Source organism: Bison bison, unplaced genomic scaffold (assembly GCF_000754665.1).
Source record: "Bison bison bison isolate TAMUID 2011002044 unplaced genomic scaffold, Bison_UMD1.0 scf7180017864330, whole genome shotgun sequence".
Lineage (NCBI taxonomy): Eukaryota > Metazoa > Chordata > Mammalia > Artiodactyla > Bovidae > Bison > Bison bison.
The window spans coordinates 9,897,091-9,913,652 of NW_011494902.1; the positions used below are offsets into that span (position 1 = coordinate 9,897,091).

At 36.1% G+C, this 16,562-nt stretch overlaps 1 protein-coding gene across 1 annotated transcript in view; it reads right to left on the bottom strand.

Annotated features, from left to right (window-relative positions):
- The window catches only part of LRP1B (low density lipoprotein receptor-related protein 1B), a 1,806,191-nt gene that overhangs the window by 715,677 nt on the left and 1,073,952 nt on the right, over nt 1–16,562 (bottom strand). The window contains exons 28-29 of the mRNA XM_010853706.1: nt 9,292–9,423; nt 7,775–8,002 (exon numbers count right to left, since the gene is read on the bottom strand). Coding sequence (XP_010852008.1) covers nt 7,775–8,002; nt 9,292–9,423 — 360 coding nt within the window. The remainder of the gene's footprint in view (nt 1–7,774; nt 8,003–9,291; nt 9,424–16,562) is intronic.

The following is a 16,562-nucleotide window of genomic DNA, read 5'->3' on the forward strand; positions in this document are numbered from 1 at the left end:
GAAGAGTTGACTCATTGGAAAAGACCCTGATGCTGGGAGGGATTGGGGGCAGGAGGAGAAGGGGATGACAGAGGATGAGATGGCTGGATGGCATCACTGACTCGATGGACGTGAGTCTGAGTGAACTCCAGGAGTTGGTGATGGACAGAGAGGCCTGGCGTGCTGCGATTCATGGGGTGGCAAAGAGTTGGACACGGCTGAGGGACTAAACGAACTGAAAGAGTCAGACATGACTGAGTGACTGAACTGAACTGAACTGAACTGAACGGTACTTTGAAACAGGTCCAGTTAGATTCAAAGTATTATCGGGAATAAAATTTATATAGTAGCAATATTATCTAGAGGTATGCATTTAAAATGATTTATATTTTTGCAGTTAAAACAAGCATGCTGCTGCTGCTGCTGCTGCTAAGTCGCGTCAATCATGTCCGACTCTGTGCGACCCCATAGACGACAGCCCACCAGGCTCCACCATCCCTGGGATTCTACAGACAAGAACACTGGAGTGGGTTGCCATTTCCTTCTCCAATGCATGAAAGTGAAAAGTGAAAGTGAAGTCGCTCAGTTGTGTCTGACTCTTCGTGACCCCAAGGACTGTAGCCCACCAGGCTCCTCCGTCCATGGGAAATTCCAGGCAAGAGTACTGGAGTGAGTTGCCATTGCCTTCTCTAAAAAAAGCATATCATCATATAATTTCCTACTATCACTACAGATAGTGACTGAAACTATGAAATTAAAAGACGTGTGCTCATTAGAAGAAAGGCTAAGATAAAACTAGACAACGTATTAAAAAGCAGACACATTACTTTGTTGACAAAGGTCTGTATAGTCAAAGTTATGTGTTTTTAGTAGTCATGTATGTATGTGAAAGTTGGACCATAAAGAAGGCTGAGCGCTGAAGAATTAATGCTTTTCAACTGCGGTGTTGGAGAAGACTCTTGAGAGTCCCTTGGACTGCAAGGAGATCAAATGAGTCAATCCTAAAGGAAATTAACTCTGAATATTCTTTGTAAGGATTGATCCTGAAGCTGAAGCTCCAATACTTCAGCTACCTGATGTGGACAGCTGACTCATTAGAAAAGACCTTGATGCTGGGAATATTGAAGGTGGGAAAAAAAGGGGATGACAGAGGATGAGATGGTTGGATGATATCACCAACTCAATAGACATGAGTTCGAGCAAGCTCCAAGAGATGATGGACAAGGAAGCCTGGTGTGCTGCAGTCCATGGGGGTGCAAAAAGTCGGACAGGACTGAGCGACTGAACAACTACTTTAGAAAGTGTTGTTTATGGAAATAAACTTCCAGTTTATATTCATCTTTCTTATATCCATTTTAGCTTCTGCTAAACTCAACCTCACTCCAGTACTCTTGCCTGGAAAATCTCATGAGCGGAGGAGCCTGGTAGGCTGCGGTCCATGGGGTTGCTAAGACTGAGCGACTTCACTTTCACTTTTCACTTTCATGCATTAGAGAAGGAAATGGCAACCCACTCCAGTGTTCTTGCCTGGAGAATCCCAGGGACAGGGGAGCCTGGTGGGCTGCCGTCTATGGGGTTGCACAGAGTCGGACACGACTGAAGCAACTTAGCAGCAGCAGCAGCAGCAAACTCAGCCTAACAGTTCAGTTTATTCAGATAGTATATGACTAGTCAGTTTATTCATATAGTAGATGACTAGTACTAAAAAAAAATACTTTGCTCAAGCATTTGTGCTTGCTCAAAGTTCAGTCTTAAATTTTTCAAAGAAGAAGAATGTATACTTTGTCCTAGAATAATAAGATACAATGGGAATCTTTTACAATTTAAAAAAAAAATGGGATTCTATCAATGGTGACCTGGAGTTTCATAAGATTGTCAAAATATTGTCTAAGTGTTTCCTTATGTTTTAGAATAATCAATAAAAGCCTTGATGAGAGGGTAAAATAAATCCTATCCTTCTTCCAGGTACTGGCTAGATGAACTCTGCAGAGTATACCGAGTGAATATTTAGTGAGCACTGGAAAAGATATTGTGCACAAATCGTTTGGCTGCAGTAAAACTTCTTCTCTCTACCTTTCTGAGGTCCTTTATGTGTTAAAAAAAAAAAAAAAAAAAAACATTTAGGGAATAAAAGAGGATAGCTTTGGAGTCAAAAGGCCTAAATCCAAACTTGGATAGACGAAGCTCTACTATTTCCTAGTATAGTCACCCTGAACAAAATGCTTCTTCATATTTAAAAATAGAAAGTAATGCTTACCTTTCAAGCATTGTTTGAGGAATAAACGATAGATGAAATAAAATCTGCATAGATACAAGTACGAAAACTCAACTATGTTACTCCTGGCTTATATCAGGAACTTTAAGGTAATTTTCTTTTTTGTTACTCTGTTCAGTTCAGTTCAGTTGTCGCTCAGTTATGTCCGACTCTTTGTGACCCCATGAATCACAGCATGCCAGGCCTCCCTGTCCATCACCAACTCCTGGAGTTCACTCAGACTCACGTCCATTGAGTCAGTGACGCCATCTAGCCATCTCATCCTCTGTTGTCCCCTTCTCCTTCTACCCCCAATCTCTCCCAGCATCAGTCTTTTCCAGTGAGTCAACTCTTCACATGAGGTGGCCAAAGTACTGGAGTTTCAGCTTCAGCATTATTCTCTCCAAAGAAATCCCAGGGCTGATCTCCTTCAGCCCTGATTACTCTGTTAATCATAAGCAATACTTCATAGTTTTTTGGGGGCACCCTATTATTCTATAAGGTATAACTCTAGGCAGTACCAAAGTCTTTGACTGCGTGGATCACAACAAACTGTGGAAAATTCTTGAAGAGATGCGAATAACAGACCATCTGATCTGCCTCTTGAGAAATCTGTATGCAGATCAGGAAGCAACCGTTAGAACTGGACATGGAACAACAGACTTGTTTCAAATCAGGAGAGGAGTATGTTATGGCTGTATATCGTCACCTTGCTTATTTAAAATATGCAGAGTACATCATGAGAAACACTCAGCTGGAAGAAGCACAAGCTGGAATCAAGATTGCCGGGAGAAATTTCAATAACCTCAGATGTGCAGACGACGCCACCCTTATGGGAGAAGGTGAAGAACTAAAGAGCCTCTTGATGAAAGTGGAAGTGGAGAGTGGAAAAGTTGGCTTAAAACTCAGTACTCAGAAAACTAAGATCATTGCATCTGGTCTCATTACTTCATGGCAAATAGATGGGGAAACAGTGCCTGACTTTATTTTTTGGGGCTCCAAAATCACTATAGATGGTGACTGCAGCCATGAAATTAAAAGATGCTTACTCCTTGGAAGAAAAGTTATGACCAATCTGGACAGGATATTAAAAACAGAGACATTACATAGTCAAAGCTATGGTTTTTCCAGTAGTCATGTATGGATATGAGAGTTGGACTATAAAGAAAACTGAGCACTGAAGAATTGATGCTTTTGAACTGTGTTGTTGGAGAAGACTCTTGAGAGTCCCTTGGACTGCAAGGAGATCCAACCAATCCATCCTCAAGGAAATCAGTCCTGAATATTCATTGGAAGAACTTATGCTAAAGCTTAAACTCCAATACTTTACCCACCTGATGAGAAGAGCCTACTCATTTGAGAAGACCCTGATGCTTGGAAAGTGAAGGTGAGAGGAGAAGGGGATGACAGAGGATGAGATGGTCGGATGGCATCACTGACTCAATGGACATGAGTTTGAGTAAGCTCCGGGATTTGGTGATGGACAGTGAGGCCTGGCATGCTGCAGACCATGGGGTTGCAGAGTCAGACACTACTAATCAACTGCACTGAACTGAACTGAGGCAGTACAGGAGTACTCAAGATGTGCAACTGAGCTTCTGGGGCTATATTAAAAGGATAACACCCAGCATATTGAAATGAAGTCCCAAGTCCTATTATCAGCAGTAAGGCTGATAGGAGCTCTAAACATACAATCCTAAGTAAGAATTTATCATTTCCTCTCTTTGGTTTAGACACTAAGCTTTAGTTTCTGTGAATGTCAGTTTTCTTACCTGCAGAATAGAAATAATTCTTAACAATAGGTTCTCAAAGATTAATTGAGGTCATGGTATTTGTCACATTAATGACACCTATTATTATATACATGTCAGAAAAATAAACCTTGAGAGCAAGAATAACTGAAAACATTTAGGCCAAGCAGTGACTCAAGTATAAGAATTAACTGCCACCAGAAAGTAGGGTTGCAGGTAACTAGAAACCCTTTTGCCAAGAATTGTTAATCATTTATTTTTTAAGAATAAAATTACATCTTGGTTATTGTTAAATATATATATTAACTTATAAATAAATAATGAATACAATGAATGTGTCTATAGTCATATATTATGTTTATCTGTTAACAAAATTATCTGCTATTATCTGCTACAACTGACTATAAAAAAGAGCTAACATGGGTAATACATAAGGAATAGCTTAGTGTTTCAGGATATGGAGAATGATAAAGCAGACAAACTATTTTTAATCCCCTTCATAAAATCTTGATCCAAAGAGCCTCAGTGTTTTCATCAGAAAACGGTCTAACTGGAAGAAAAATGGGGAGTGCTTGGGGCAATGGATAGATGGGGTCCTGATTTTTGAAGGTGGTTTGACGTTAGACTTGGGCTGAGAAAGGTAAGAAGAATGTCACAAGAAAAATTCCAGTAGATGAAGGATAATGAAGTGAGAAAACAGAGGCCAACAGTATAAGAGATAAGAGAATGGCCAAAATTTAATTGCATGGAATCAAAAAGATAAAAGGACAAAATAAAGTACAATTACTGGCAGGATTTGAGATAGTTTGATGAGTTCAGAAGTTGAACTACCAAAAGGTTATCTACAGATTCTCTTCTTATGGAAGGACATATCAACCTCTAACAAAGTTTCATTCATGAAGAAAGGGAAAGGCAACCCTGTTCAACTTGCCCGGTAGCCAGAGACTAAGTAGTTGTCCTTGACCATGCCTGTTCCTCAATCTTCATATTCAATTATTTCAAGGATTTACTCTTTGTAATCTCAAAAATGTTTCCACATTCCACTGTTTCTTTTGTTTCCACCCTTTCCAGGCTTCCATCGCCTTTTACTAAAACCACTATAGCAAACTTATTTCCCAGAGTTCACTGCTCATCTAGCTTCACCCTAGATCTCTTCAACTCTCTAGTAAGAATAATATCTAGAGTGATTTTTCCAAGTAAAACTAATCATGTGGTCATACTCTCCTTAAAACATGTCCTCGGTTCTCATTATTTTCAGTATTAACATAGAAATAAACAATTTATCCCACATAGGCTGGTATGATTTGGTTCTGATTATTATTATTATTTTTTAGATATATAACTCCCTCTTCTGTACTTCATACTATTCAGTCTATACTGGACCTCCTTCAATTTCTTATCATATAAGAACACATTCCAATATTTTTCAAAATGATTGAATTAATAATTATTGTTCCTAATGTGTATATCTATTATTAGTAAGAAAATATTGTTGCTCAATTTGTGGTTAATAATTGTAGAGTCTGCTAAATGGAGATAATTGTGATTTTCTCAAGATAACTCACCAAATTGCTACTAGCTATCACTTTATACTTAGAGACAGAAAATTGTTCCCCCATATTTTTTTTTTTTGAGGTAAAAACATCTTTACTTTTTACAATTCATAGAGCCTTTGGAAAGTACTTAACATTCCTGATAAAATATGTGAACAATTTTCTATTAGATTTTGATGAACTTCTTGTGAGAAGACCACTGAGCTATCAGTCAGTCTTGGGAGCACCTTGCATGCTTTAACAGTTCTCTCAAGGCTTTTCATGGTCATTACCCAGATAGTCTTTTAAAATCTAGTCTAACGATAATTATTTTTTTCCTTTGCCCCTAAGAAAAGTCCTGAAAAAAAAATTGCATTAGCTTTTTTTCCTTCTCGTATAGAACCTTTGAAATAAATATTTGAACAAGCTTATAACCAATACATTCAAGTTTAATTAACAGTATTAACTTGAGATGGGTAAAAAGCTAGCATAAATATGAGAATACTCGAGTGCTCAAATACTCTCAGATCTACTAGTGGTACTCAAGCCAGTCTTCTAGTAGTATATACGGAAACTGTTAAAAAACAGCTAAATTTAAAACCTGTACTTTTATTGTTTTCATTAAGAAGTTAACCATTGCTCAAATAACGTCTGATTTTTAAATTTTCAGTATTTTTCAAGGCAAAGGAATTAGATATATCTGTTTGAATCACTGATTATGCCTTTCTCCGTTCATGCATGTATGCTCAATCGTGACTAACTCTTTGCAACCCTATGGATTATAGCTGCCAGGCTCCTCTGTCCATGGGATTTTCCAGGCAAAAATACTGGACAGGGTTGTCATTTCCTTCTCTAGCGGACCCTCCCAACCTAGGGATTAAACCCCCATCTCATGAATCTTCTGCAATGGCATTTCTAGGTGGCTCTTTACCACTGAGCCACCTGGAAATGCCTTCCTCCGCCTTCCTTCAAATCACGCTTCAAGGAGGATAATTAGTTAGTTCAGTTTCTCAGTCGCTCAGTTGTGTCTGACTCTGTGACCCCATGGGCTTCAGCACGCCAGGCCTCCCTTCCATCACCAACTCCCGGAGTTTACTCAAACTCATGTCCATTGAGTCAGTGATGACATCCAACCATCTAATCCTCTGTCGTCCCCTTCTCCTCCCACCTTCAATCTTTCCCAGCATCAGGGTCTTTTCAAATGAGTCAGCTCTTCTCATCAAGTGGCCAAAGTATTGGAGCTTCAGTTTCAGCATCAGTCCTTCCAAAGAATATTCATAACTGATTTCCCTTAGGATGGACTGGTTGGATTTCCTTGCAGTCCAAGGGACTCTCAAAGTCTTCTCTAACACCACAGTTCAAAACCATCAATTCTTCAGTGCTCAACTTTCTTTATAGTCTACCTCTCACATCCATACATGACTACTGGGAAAACCATAGGTTTAACTAGAAAGAACTTTGTTGGTAATGTAATGTCTTTGTAAGGAGCATGAGACTGAAGAAAAAGTGTGTCTTGTTTGATTCTGCAAGTCATGGCAAACAGCAGGTACTCAACTAAGATTCACTTAATAAAACAATAACTGACTCAGAAATCACATTATACCAAAATTAGAACAAAAATGAGGATAATTCATGCTAACCATTCAGAGTTCAACCACTGCATTTATATGTATGTCTCATTTCAGCTATATTTTCTACTTTTGGAAAGTTTACTTTTTTCTCTTTTTAAGGTTTTTAATTTTTAAAAAAAAATTAATTAAAGGTTGTTAATTCAACATTACTGAAAACTTATGATTCAACCTGCTGGGTCAGGAGGAGGACAGGAACAAGTTTTTTCTCTTATTTGTTTAGTCTAGTTCTGTAAAAATAGATGCAAAAAGAAGTTGATAATAAGCCTGAATCAGAGCAAACAGTCTTTACCAATATCCTATATTCATTTGGCAAATACAACTACACCCTCAACAGCCAAAAGGAGTCTTCTTTTTACTTAGAAATGTTTACTTAGAAATCTGTTAATTTCGACATCCATTCTGAATTTGTTTCTTCTTGATAAGTTTCTAGTTATCAGATGACTATATTCAATGTAATTATAGCATTCGACAATTGTTAGAATACAGCATATTATTAAATCACTGAATCAATTCCAACTATGAATTAACAACATAGAATTGGATAATAGAAAAAGAACACAAAAGAGACACAATTATTACAGACTAAATAACAAACATTTTTAAAGCTGTATAGTAGAAATCTTTTACCTCTTGAAATCACAGTTTCTAATCCAGTTCCATTAATAAAAGCCCGTTTAATGGTTTGTGTCTTAATGTCTGTCCAGTATAGACGTTCTTCAGAAGCATCAAAGTCTATCACAGTAACATCATCAATATCAGGGACTGTAAAGGCCGTGATAAAGTTAAAATATGGATTATCAATATCCACTCCTCTGATTTCAGAACGTCTTGCATATAGAAGAAATTTCTTCATTTCTAGAAATGAAACAGAAATGTGTTTTTCTTTATAAGCTTGGCAAGTTTGAAGCAGCCTAGAAATTCTAAACATTTGTGGATGATTTAATAGGTTTTTTGCATATGAAAAACATGACCAAGATTTGATAAAAATATGAAAAATAAGTTAAAATCCTTAAGTCATTTTTCGTAATGCCAAGAAATTGTCAGTAATTGATCTGATCTTAGAATTTCAAGCAAACTTGTTAAAAGACATGAACTTTACAAATCTCACACAGCCACATTTGTCTTTGTTTATAATCATAACAATATTACAGTGTAGTAAATGCTTTTTGAAGGAATCTAAGAACACTTTTCTCTATATGATCTTTGAATAAAATGAGGTTGAACATTGCTTTTAAAAGTCATGTTCATGTTTTCCCTATCAAAATTAAGCTAATGTTAAAGCATAACATACTGTAAATTTTTGTGAATCTGTAGTAACTAACATTGTGAGGCATTCTATTATTTCTACTTAACTAGGCACCTTTCTTGCACCGAGTTTGTAAAATATTAGTAGATTTAATAGAAAGAGGAGTCACAGATATTTTGTTCTCTTGTTTTTCTCCTTTGGGGTTATAGTTGATATTTGAGATATGTTATTATTGTGAAAAATTAGTTAAAGCCAAGAGTACCTAAATCCCTGAGTTAAAAATTGATGAATACACTTTTATTGACCCTTCAAAGTAATTGTTTTGCAAATCAACAAAAATTACTAATAAAACAAAGCACAGTCTGATTTTCACTCACAAATTTTAGTATCAATTTTTGGTTTAAATATGCTGTTTAAGGGTTTTTTTACAAATCTTCCCAAATTGTATATTTTACTTCATATTTTCTCCCTTCAAGTTGATAATCCCCTGTAAAATGATGCTGAAGTAACTTAAGGAGAGCAGAAGGAGATTAAAGCTGTTACGTACATCTTTGATATGCAGGTTACCTACATCATCATTTTTTGATAACGCACTTTCACTTACAAATCTCCCTGTTCTGTAGAGATAAACTCTGCTAACACACCAAATAAGAAAGTAGCAAGAAAAAAAGTGAATAAGATAATAAGCAGCAAAGTGCAGCCTATCCCATATTTAAAGAATTTGTCAGTGTCTCCCAAAGTAGATGAATCATCAACTGAGTGAAAATAGCACCACCTCAAATGGTGTTTTTTAAGGACATTAAAAACCTCTCCTGCTCTACTGTGAGGAAAATCCAAATGCTAATACAACCTGAGAGGATTCACTTTGGAGTTTCTGTAAGATCTGGGAGAAATTTACCATAGCAGGTCTTCTTGTTGGAGGAAAGCTTCATCAAGTGGGGACATGCACAGGCAGCACTCCTATTATGATTGATCAGACACATGTGCGAGCAGGGGCCTCTGCCATCATTAGCTGCACAGGGATTGGGAGCTGTAATTACACAGTGAAATATTAACAGTGAAGAAGGAAGAATATATTAGTGGACCTCTGAGGGTGACAAGGGTTATTTACTTAAAGATTCAAAGTGAAGTTCCCTAGATAACACACATTACTCGAGTGATTAATATGACGATAATGACAATCATACACAGTTATTACATTAATAAAAACATTTTTCCTCATCAAAGATAACAACTAAGATAACTCCCTCAATTTCCTCTAAGATGAATGATATTCATTCTATTGCCTTAGAAGCAAAGGATTTCTTTTTAAGTATTTAGTCTGAGAAACAATCAGGAATAACTATTAAATTTTGTATAAATTAAACTCAAGTAGATGATCATGCAGGTGTCAGGAGTTCCAGTTGAGAAACTGCTGTTACATATACTGTGTATCTTTTCAGGCCATTTCTTTTTCAAATCAGAGGCCTGTATGAATAAAAGTTTCATCTTCCTTTATTATAAAGATGTCTTTATTTTTCTTTGCTGTATTAAGTTATTCTATGGCTAAATATTGCTACATATCCATACTTACTATATTCTATCGTGTACAAAACTTCAAATTTAAAATGGAATATTAAATTTTGTGCTTGATCTCATTCTCTCGTTCTTTTGTGTTTCTTATTTTGTCATTGTTAGGTAGTTAGAATAGCAAAAAGGAGTCCAGAATGGTGGTGGCTAAAAGACAAGGAAGGGAAAAGCCTGGGAAAATAGGACAAAGGAAGGTCCAAGGACTGGAGTGAGGACCTCAGGTAGAACAGACAGCACTCCTGGCTAGCCCAATTTACATAGGACAGGCCCAGGGGTAGGAGAAAAAACATAAAAAGAGGAGCCAAAAGACTGGAGATTTCTCTCTCTTCTCTCAGCGTCTTTTGGGTCATCATGCCCTCACGCCTTGAGGCTGTATTTTCCTTTATTTTCTAAATAAAACTGAGTTGTAACAAGGAGCTGTAACACTGATCCATCCAAGAGCTGTAATGCTGGTCCATCGTTTCAAATTTTTGTTGTGACGAGACAGAACTGAGGACATACACACTCCCCAGACATCATCATATCTTTTGTATAAGCTTTTAATCTCAGTTGATCCAATGTTCTCTTAAATATTGTTTTTATAAAGCCTATCTAGTAGGACAAATTCTATAGAACTATGCTGGTCAACTGAGGGCAGAAAATAATTATATCTTCTGATCTTAGCAGCAATACTTTAGTCTTCAACTAATAATATTTTCCTAACAAGTGGGTCTATTTTGGGGGGTAGCAATATCAGTCTTATAGACTTTTAAACCACAAAGAATAAAAATCAGTAGGTTATAATAAGAATTGTAGAGGTTATGAGAAATTAACTGAATTTAATAAATGCTCAAGGTAGCCTTCGGCAGTCTTCAGGCCCCTCCCCACAAGATAACAAAAACGATCCATGTCTATGCATTTGATTTAAAAAATAAAAACAAAAAAGAAAACGAAAGACTCAGAAATATTTTCCCAAGCAAATAAATTAAGGACAAAAATTATTAGAAAATAGTGGAAACTAAAGTTGAGAGATTCTTTATGAGTGTTAAGTCACTCTGTCACATGATATGCGTATATACTAAGTTGCTTCAATCATGTCCAACTCTTTGCAACCCTATGGACTATAGCCCCCCAGGCTCCTCTGTCAGTGGGATTCTCCAGGTAGAATACTGGAGTGGGTTGCCATGCCCTTCTCTAGGGGATCTTTCTGACCCAGGGATGGAACTTGTGTCTCCTGCGGCTCCTGTATTACAGGCAGATTCTTTACCACTGAGCCACTGGGGAAGCCCAGCACATGGTATAAATGCCACATATTCTGCTTTCTTTCCTTTTAACTTCATCTATTATAACTGATGCTTTTGAACTGTGGTGTTGGAGAAGACTCTTGAGAGTCCCTTGGACTGCAAGGAGATCCAACCAGTCCATCCTAAAGGAGATCAGTCCTGGGTGTTCATTGGAGGGACTGATGTTAAAGCTGAAACTCCAATACTTTGGCCACCTGATGTGAAGAGCTGACTCATTTGAAAAGATCCTGATGCTGGGAAAGATTGAGGGCAGGAGGAGAAGGGGACAACAGAGGATGAGATGGTTGGATGGCATCACCGACTCAATGGACAGGTTTGGGTGGACTCCAGTAGTTGGTGATGAACAGGAAGGCCTGGCGTGCTGCGGTTCATGGGGTCGCAGAGTCAGATTCAACTGACTGACCGAATTGAACTGAACTGATTATAATTGGCTCAAATGGTAAAGAATCTGTAATGTAGGAAACCTGGGTTCAAACTCTGGGACAGAAAGATCCCCTGGAGAAGCAAATGGCAACCGACTCTAGTATTCTTGTCTGGACAGGGACAGAAAAACCTGGTGGCCTACAGTTCATGAGGTCAGAGAGGACTGAGTGATGAAGTAGCAACACTACAATGAGTGTCTTTAAGGAACTAAAGGTTAGAAAAGCAAGAGGTTAGATGGGAAGATTATTAAGGAGCAAAGATGTTACCAAAATAAAGACAATATTAAAATAAAAGAAATAAAGAGGCACTGTTGAAGTGTTAGCTATCTAGAGTAGGGTTACCCAGTCACTGGTAAATAGGAAAAAAACAAAAACAAAACACCTCATAGTTTTCAATTCTTGAATAAAAGAAGAGGATGGGGAAGAAAGGGGATAAAGAAAAAAAAAAGAAGAGGAGTAGAGGGAGGAAAAGGAAGAAGGAGATATTTGTTTAGAAACATTGACATAGAAAATGCTATTCCTCTCAAAGAAATTAAAAGCATAATCCATGAAAACTCAATAACAAGTACTTGGATTTCACTTTAAACATCATTATCTTTTAGCCTGGAATCATATTAACTTTTCTCAACATCCTATAATCATGATAAAAAGCTTTCTAAAATCAACAATAACAAATTAAATTTCTACATATATACTAAAGTAAAAAAATACACTTTGTAGCCCAATATCTGTATTAATGATAACACTGTAAGGTAATATTAACAATATTTTGTGCTTCATGGTGAGGAAAAATCCACAAAGCCTTCTTTCAATTTTTATCTTTTCTCACTTTGAAATAATAGAGTTAAATCTTTTTAATGTTATTTCTAACCACACATTTAAATAGATACTTACTCTAATTACCAAACTAAGGAATTTGGTTTTTATACTCACATCTTAGTATAAAGCAAGGATCCTGGAGCCTTATCTGGTTCACTGTCTATTTTTATGAATAAAGTTTTATTGGACCATAGCCATGCTCATTAATTTACATGTTATCCCCATGACTTTCTCACTATAATAGCAGAGTTGAACAGTTTCAGCAGGGATCACTTGGCATAAAAAACCCTAAAATATATTTTCTGGCTCTTTACAGACAATACTTGACATAAAGTTACTATTTATAAGAAATACTATTGCAATATCCAATATTAATACAAAGATTGTAAACCCCTACCAAACCAAAGCTATCCCATGTATTGTATCCAGGAGATGGGAAAAACTGACCAGTCAATAGATGCTATAAAGAATATTAACAGATGAAATCCAAATATAGGCGTGCAAATTGGGTTCATTGATAATTCTTATTATCAAAACTCAAGTTGACCAAACAGAGACCCTTAGACATATGTAAAGTGAAAGTGAAGTCGCTCAGTCGTTTCTGACTCTATGCGACCCCATGGACTGTAGCCTACCAGGCTCCTCAGTCCATGGAATTTTCCAGGCAAGAGTACTGGAGTGGGTTGCCATTTCCTTCTCTAGGTAGACATAGCTAACCCCACTCTTATATTTACTCATTGAATACATATTTATGAATCACTTCATATTCTGCCTAGTTTTAAAAAGCTGGATATAACAGCAGATAAGAGATAGTTCTTACATTAAAGAACTTAAGAGAAGAGTCTGTACTCTTACCCCATACACCATTCTCTCCAAATATATGGTCAGTGGCTCAATTTAGGTTCTTTGCATCTCTTGCTTGGATTGCTGTTCTAACTTCCTAAATAATCTCTTAATTTTCAGTCTCTCCTTATTGCCTATGGTAATTTTCTAAAATACAGACTTGCTCATATAGTTCCTTTGCTTAAAAATCTTGGATAGTTTCTCTACCTTAGATAAGTCGTCCTCACAAAGACTCAAATTTTATTTGCTACCATTTCCTCCAAGGTTTTTTAACACTAGCCAGATTGGTTTGCTCAGTCGCTCAGTCATTTCCAACTCTTTGCGAGCCCATGGACTATACTCGACTAGGCTTCTCTTTTCATGGGATTCTCCAGGCAAGAATACTGGAGTGGGGTGTCATTTCCTCCTCCAGATCTTCTAGACCCAGGGACTGAACCCACATCTCCTGTGTCTCTTGCATTGTTAGGAGGATTCTTTATCACTGTGCCACCTGGAAGCCCTCCAGATTTATTTATCTGCTATTTTTTTTACCTTTCATCATTATTTTTTTTTAATCCTGATCCACTCTGTTTATTTTTATTAAAGATATCATAAGTCTTCTAAATTCACAAAATTTTAATTTCAAAGATTTTTTTTTACTTCTCTTTCACTACCATATTTAATTGTCAAGTATTATCAGACTTGCCTATTATGCATCCTTTCTTTCCATTTTTACCTCTCCTCTTGCAATATAAAATTATTTTATCACTTTGAAGTAACTGCTATAACCATGTAACTAGTATTCTATGGTACTGTCAAAAGTATATTAATCTCTGTTTCAAAGATACCATCCTACCTTGTAGTTTCATCTACCATTTTCCTTCTACATACACATTATGCACATGGTAAAAAGGACTCCAAATTGTTCATTGAACATCTATAGCTTGTCTTTTTCTACTTCTACAGAAAGTATTTTTTTCCTGTAGAATTTCATTACCAACAGCCTTACATTATTATTTCATGAATCAGCTCAAGTTCTTTTTCCTTCACAAAATATTTTCTAATGAAACTAGCTAATTTTGATTTATTCCAACTCGAAATATTAGTTTCAGTTATCAATATAAAAGGCATTAGGCATTTATTATTTACGGTCTTATTTTCTAATTGTCTTTGACATGTATTTGCATATTTTTATCATTATACCCTGATCCCTCTAGGTAAATCAGGGGTAGGGAAACTATTTTTTTGTTTTTCTCTATAAAAGGCCAAATTGTAAATATGTTCACCTTTGAAGCCCTTATGCCCTTTCTAGTAATTTTTCAACTTTGCTACTACAACAAAAAGCAGCCATGAAACAATATGTGAATCAACATGTATAGCTATGTTCAAATAAAATTTTATTTGCAAAATCTGCAGAAGTCTAAAGTTAGTCTGAGAGCCTTAATTTGTCAAATTCTGAGTCTTAGTTTGTCAAAGTCTATGCTGGCAGGAACTATGACTTATCAACAGATATATAGTTTTTCTCCTAAAATTTCCACATGATCTATTACTGTTTTGGATTCATACACATGCTCATAAACATATGCATATTTATGTTCTAACAAGGCAACAATCTAAAATTTTGAGTGTAAATTAAAAGACAGCTATAGATGAGCTATAGCAATAGCTTTAGGAGAGCAATAGATGAAAACATTAAATAATGCATTACTACAATACTTAACTGGAGAGTGAAATGCTAATTATGGAATCATATAAGACTGATGTGTGCTCTGTGAAGAAAACAATATCATTAAGATAATCTCATATTTTATGCAAAACTGTGTTTAATTGCAGTCCATTTTTCACCAGCAAAAAATAAACACTTTAAACCCAATTACTTTATTTGTTAAGTTCAAATAAAATATATGTAAATGGGGATGCAACATAAAATATATACAATATTTATTTACCTAATAATACTAAGCTTAAAGCAGAAGAATCTCAAGACCAAATGTTAGATAAGATAAATATTTTTCTCTGTCCTGTGTGGTCATTGTTAATAGTAATTAATACTCATCATGTTAATGAAATTTGTTGGTACAATTATTAACATAAGAAAACAATGCATATCTGTTATAACTATATTTTAGTTATAATTTTTCATTTGAAAAGAATTTATTTTTTGAAATGAATTTAAGAAAGATCTTACTATTAAGAATTAATTCCTAATCCTTTCCCTTTGACAAATATCTACAAATTGTAATTTTAGTATTTGATGTTGAAGAACTACAGCAATCCCTTATTTAAAACACACACATATAATAAAATGTGTGCAAGTACAAGATGTTCTTATTGCTTTAATTTTACAATTTTCTGTCAATACCAGGTATGCAGGAATTACTTTCATCAAAATTCATATTTTATTTTTCTGGAATTGAGCTGTAGGAGTTGCTTGTATATTTTTGAGATTAGTTGTTTGTCAGTTGCTTCATTTGCTATTATTTTCTCCCATTCTGAAGGCTGTCTTTTCACCTTGCTTATAGTTTCTTTTGTTGTGCAGAAGCTTTTAAGTGTAATTAGGTCCCATTTATTTATTTTTGCTTTTATTTCCAATATTCTGGGAGGTGGGTCATAGAGGATCCCGCTGTGATGTGTGTTGGAGAGTGTTTTGCCTGTGTTCTCCTCTAGGAGTTTTATAGTTTCTGGTCTTATGTTTAGATCTTTAATCCATTTTGAGTTTAAATAGACATTTCTCCAAAGAAGACATACAGGTGGCTAATAAACACATGAAAAGATGCTCAACATCACTCATTATCAGAGAAATGCAAGTCAAAACCACTATGAGGTACCATTTCACGCCAGTCAGAATGGCTGCAATCCAAAAGTCTACAAGCAATAAATGCTGGAGAGGGTGTGGAGAAAAGGGAACCCTCTTACACTGTTGGTGGGAATGCAAACTAGTACAGCCACTATGGAGAACAGTGTGGAGATTCCTTAAAAAACTGGAAATAGAACTACCTTATGATCCAACAATCCCACTGCTTGGCATACATACTGAGGAAACCAGAATTGAAAGAGACACGTGTACCCCAATGTTCATCACAGCACTGTTTATAATAGCCAGGACATGGAAGCAACCTAGATGTCCATCAGCAGATGAATGGATAAGAAAGCTGTGGTACATATACACAATGGAGTATTACTCAGCCATTAAAAAGAATACATTTGAATCAGTTCTAATGAGGTGGATGAAACTGGAGCCTATTATACAGAGT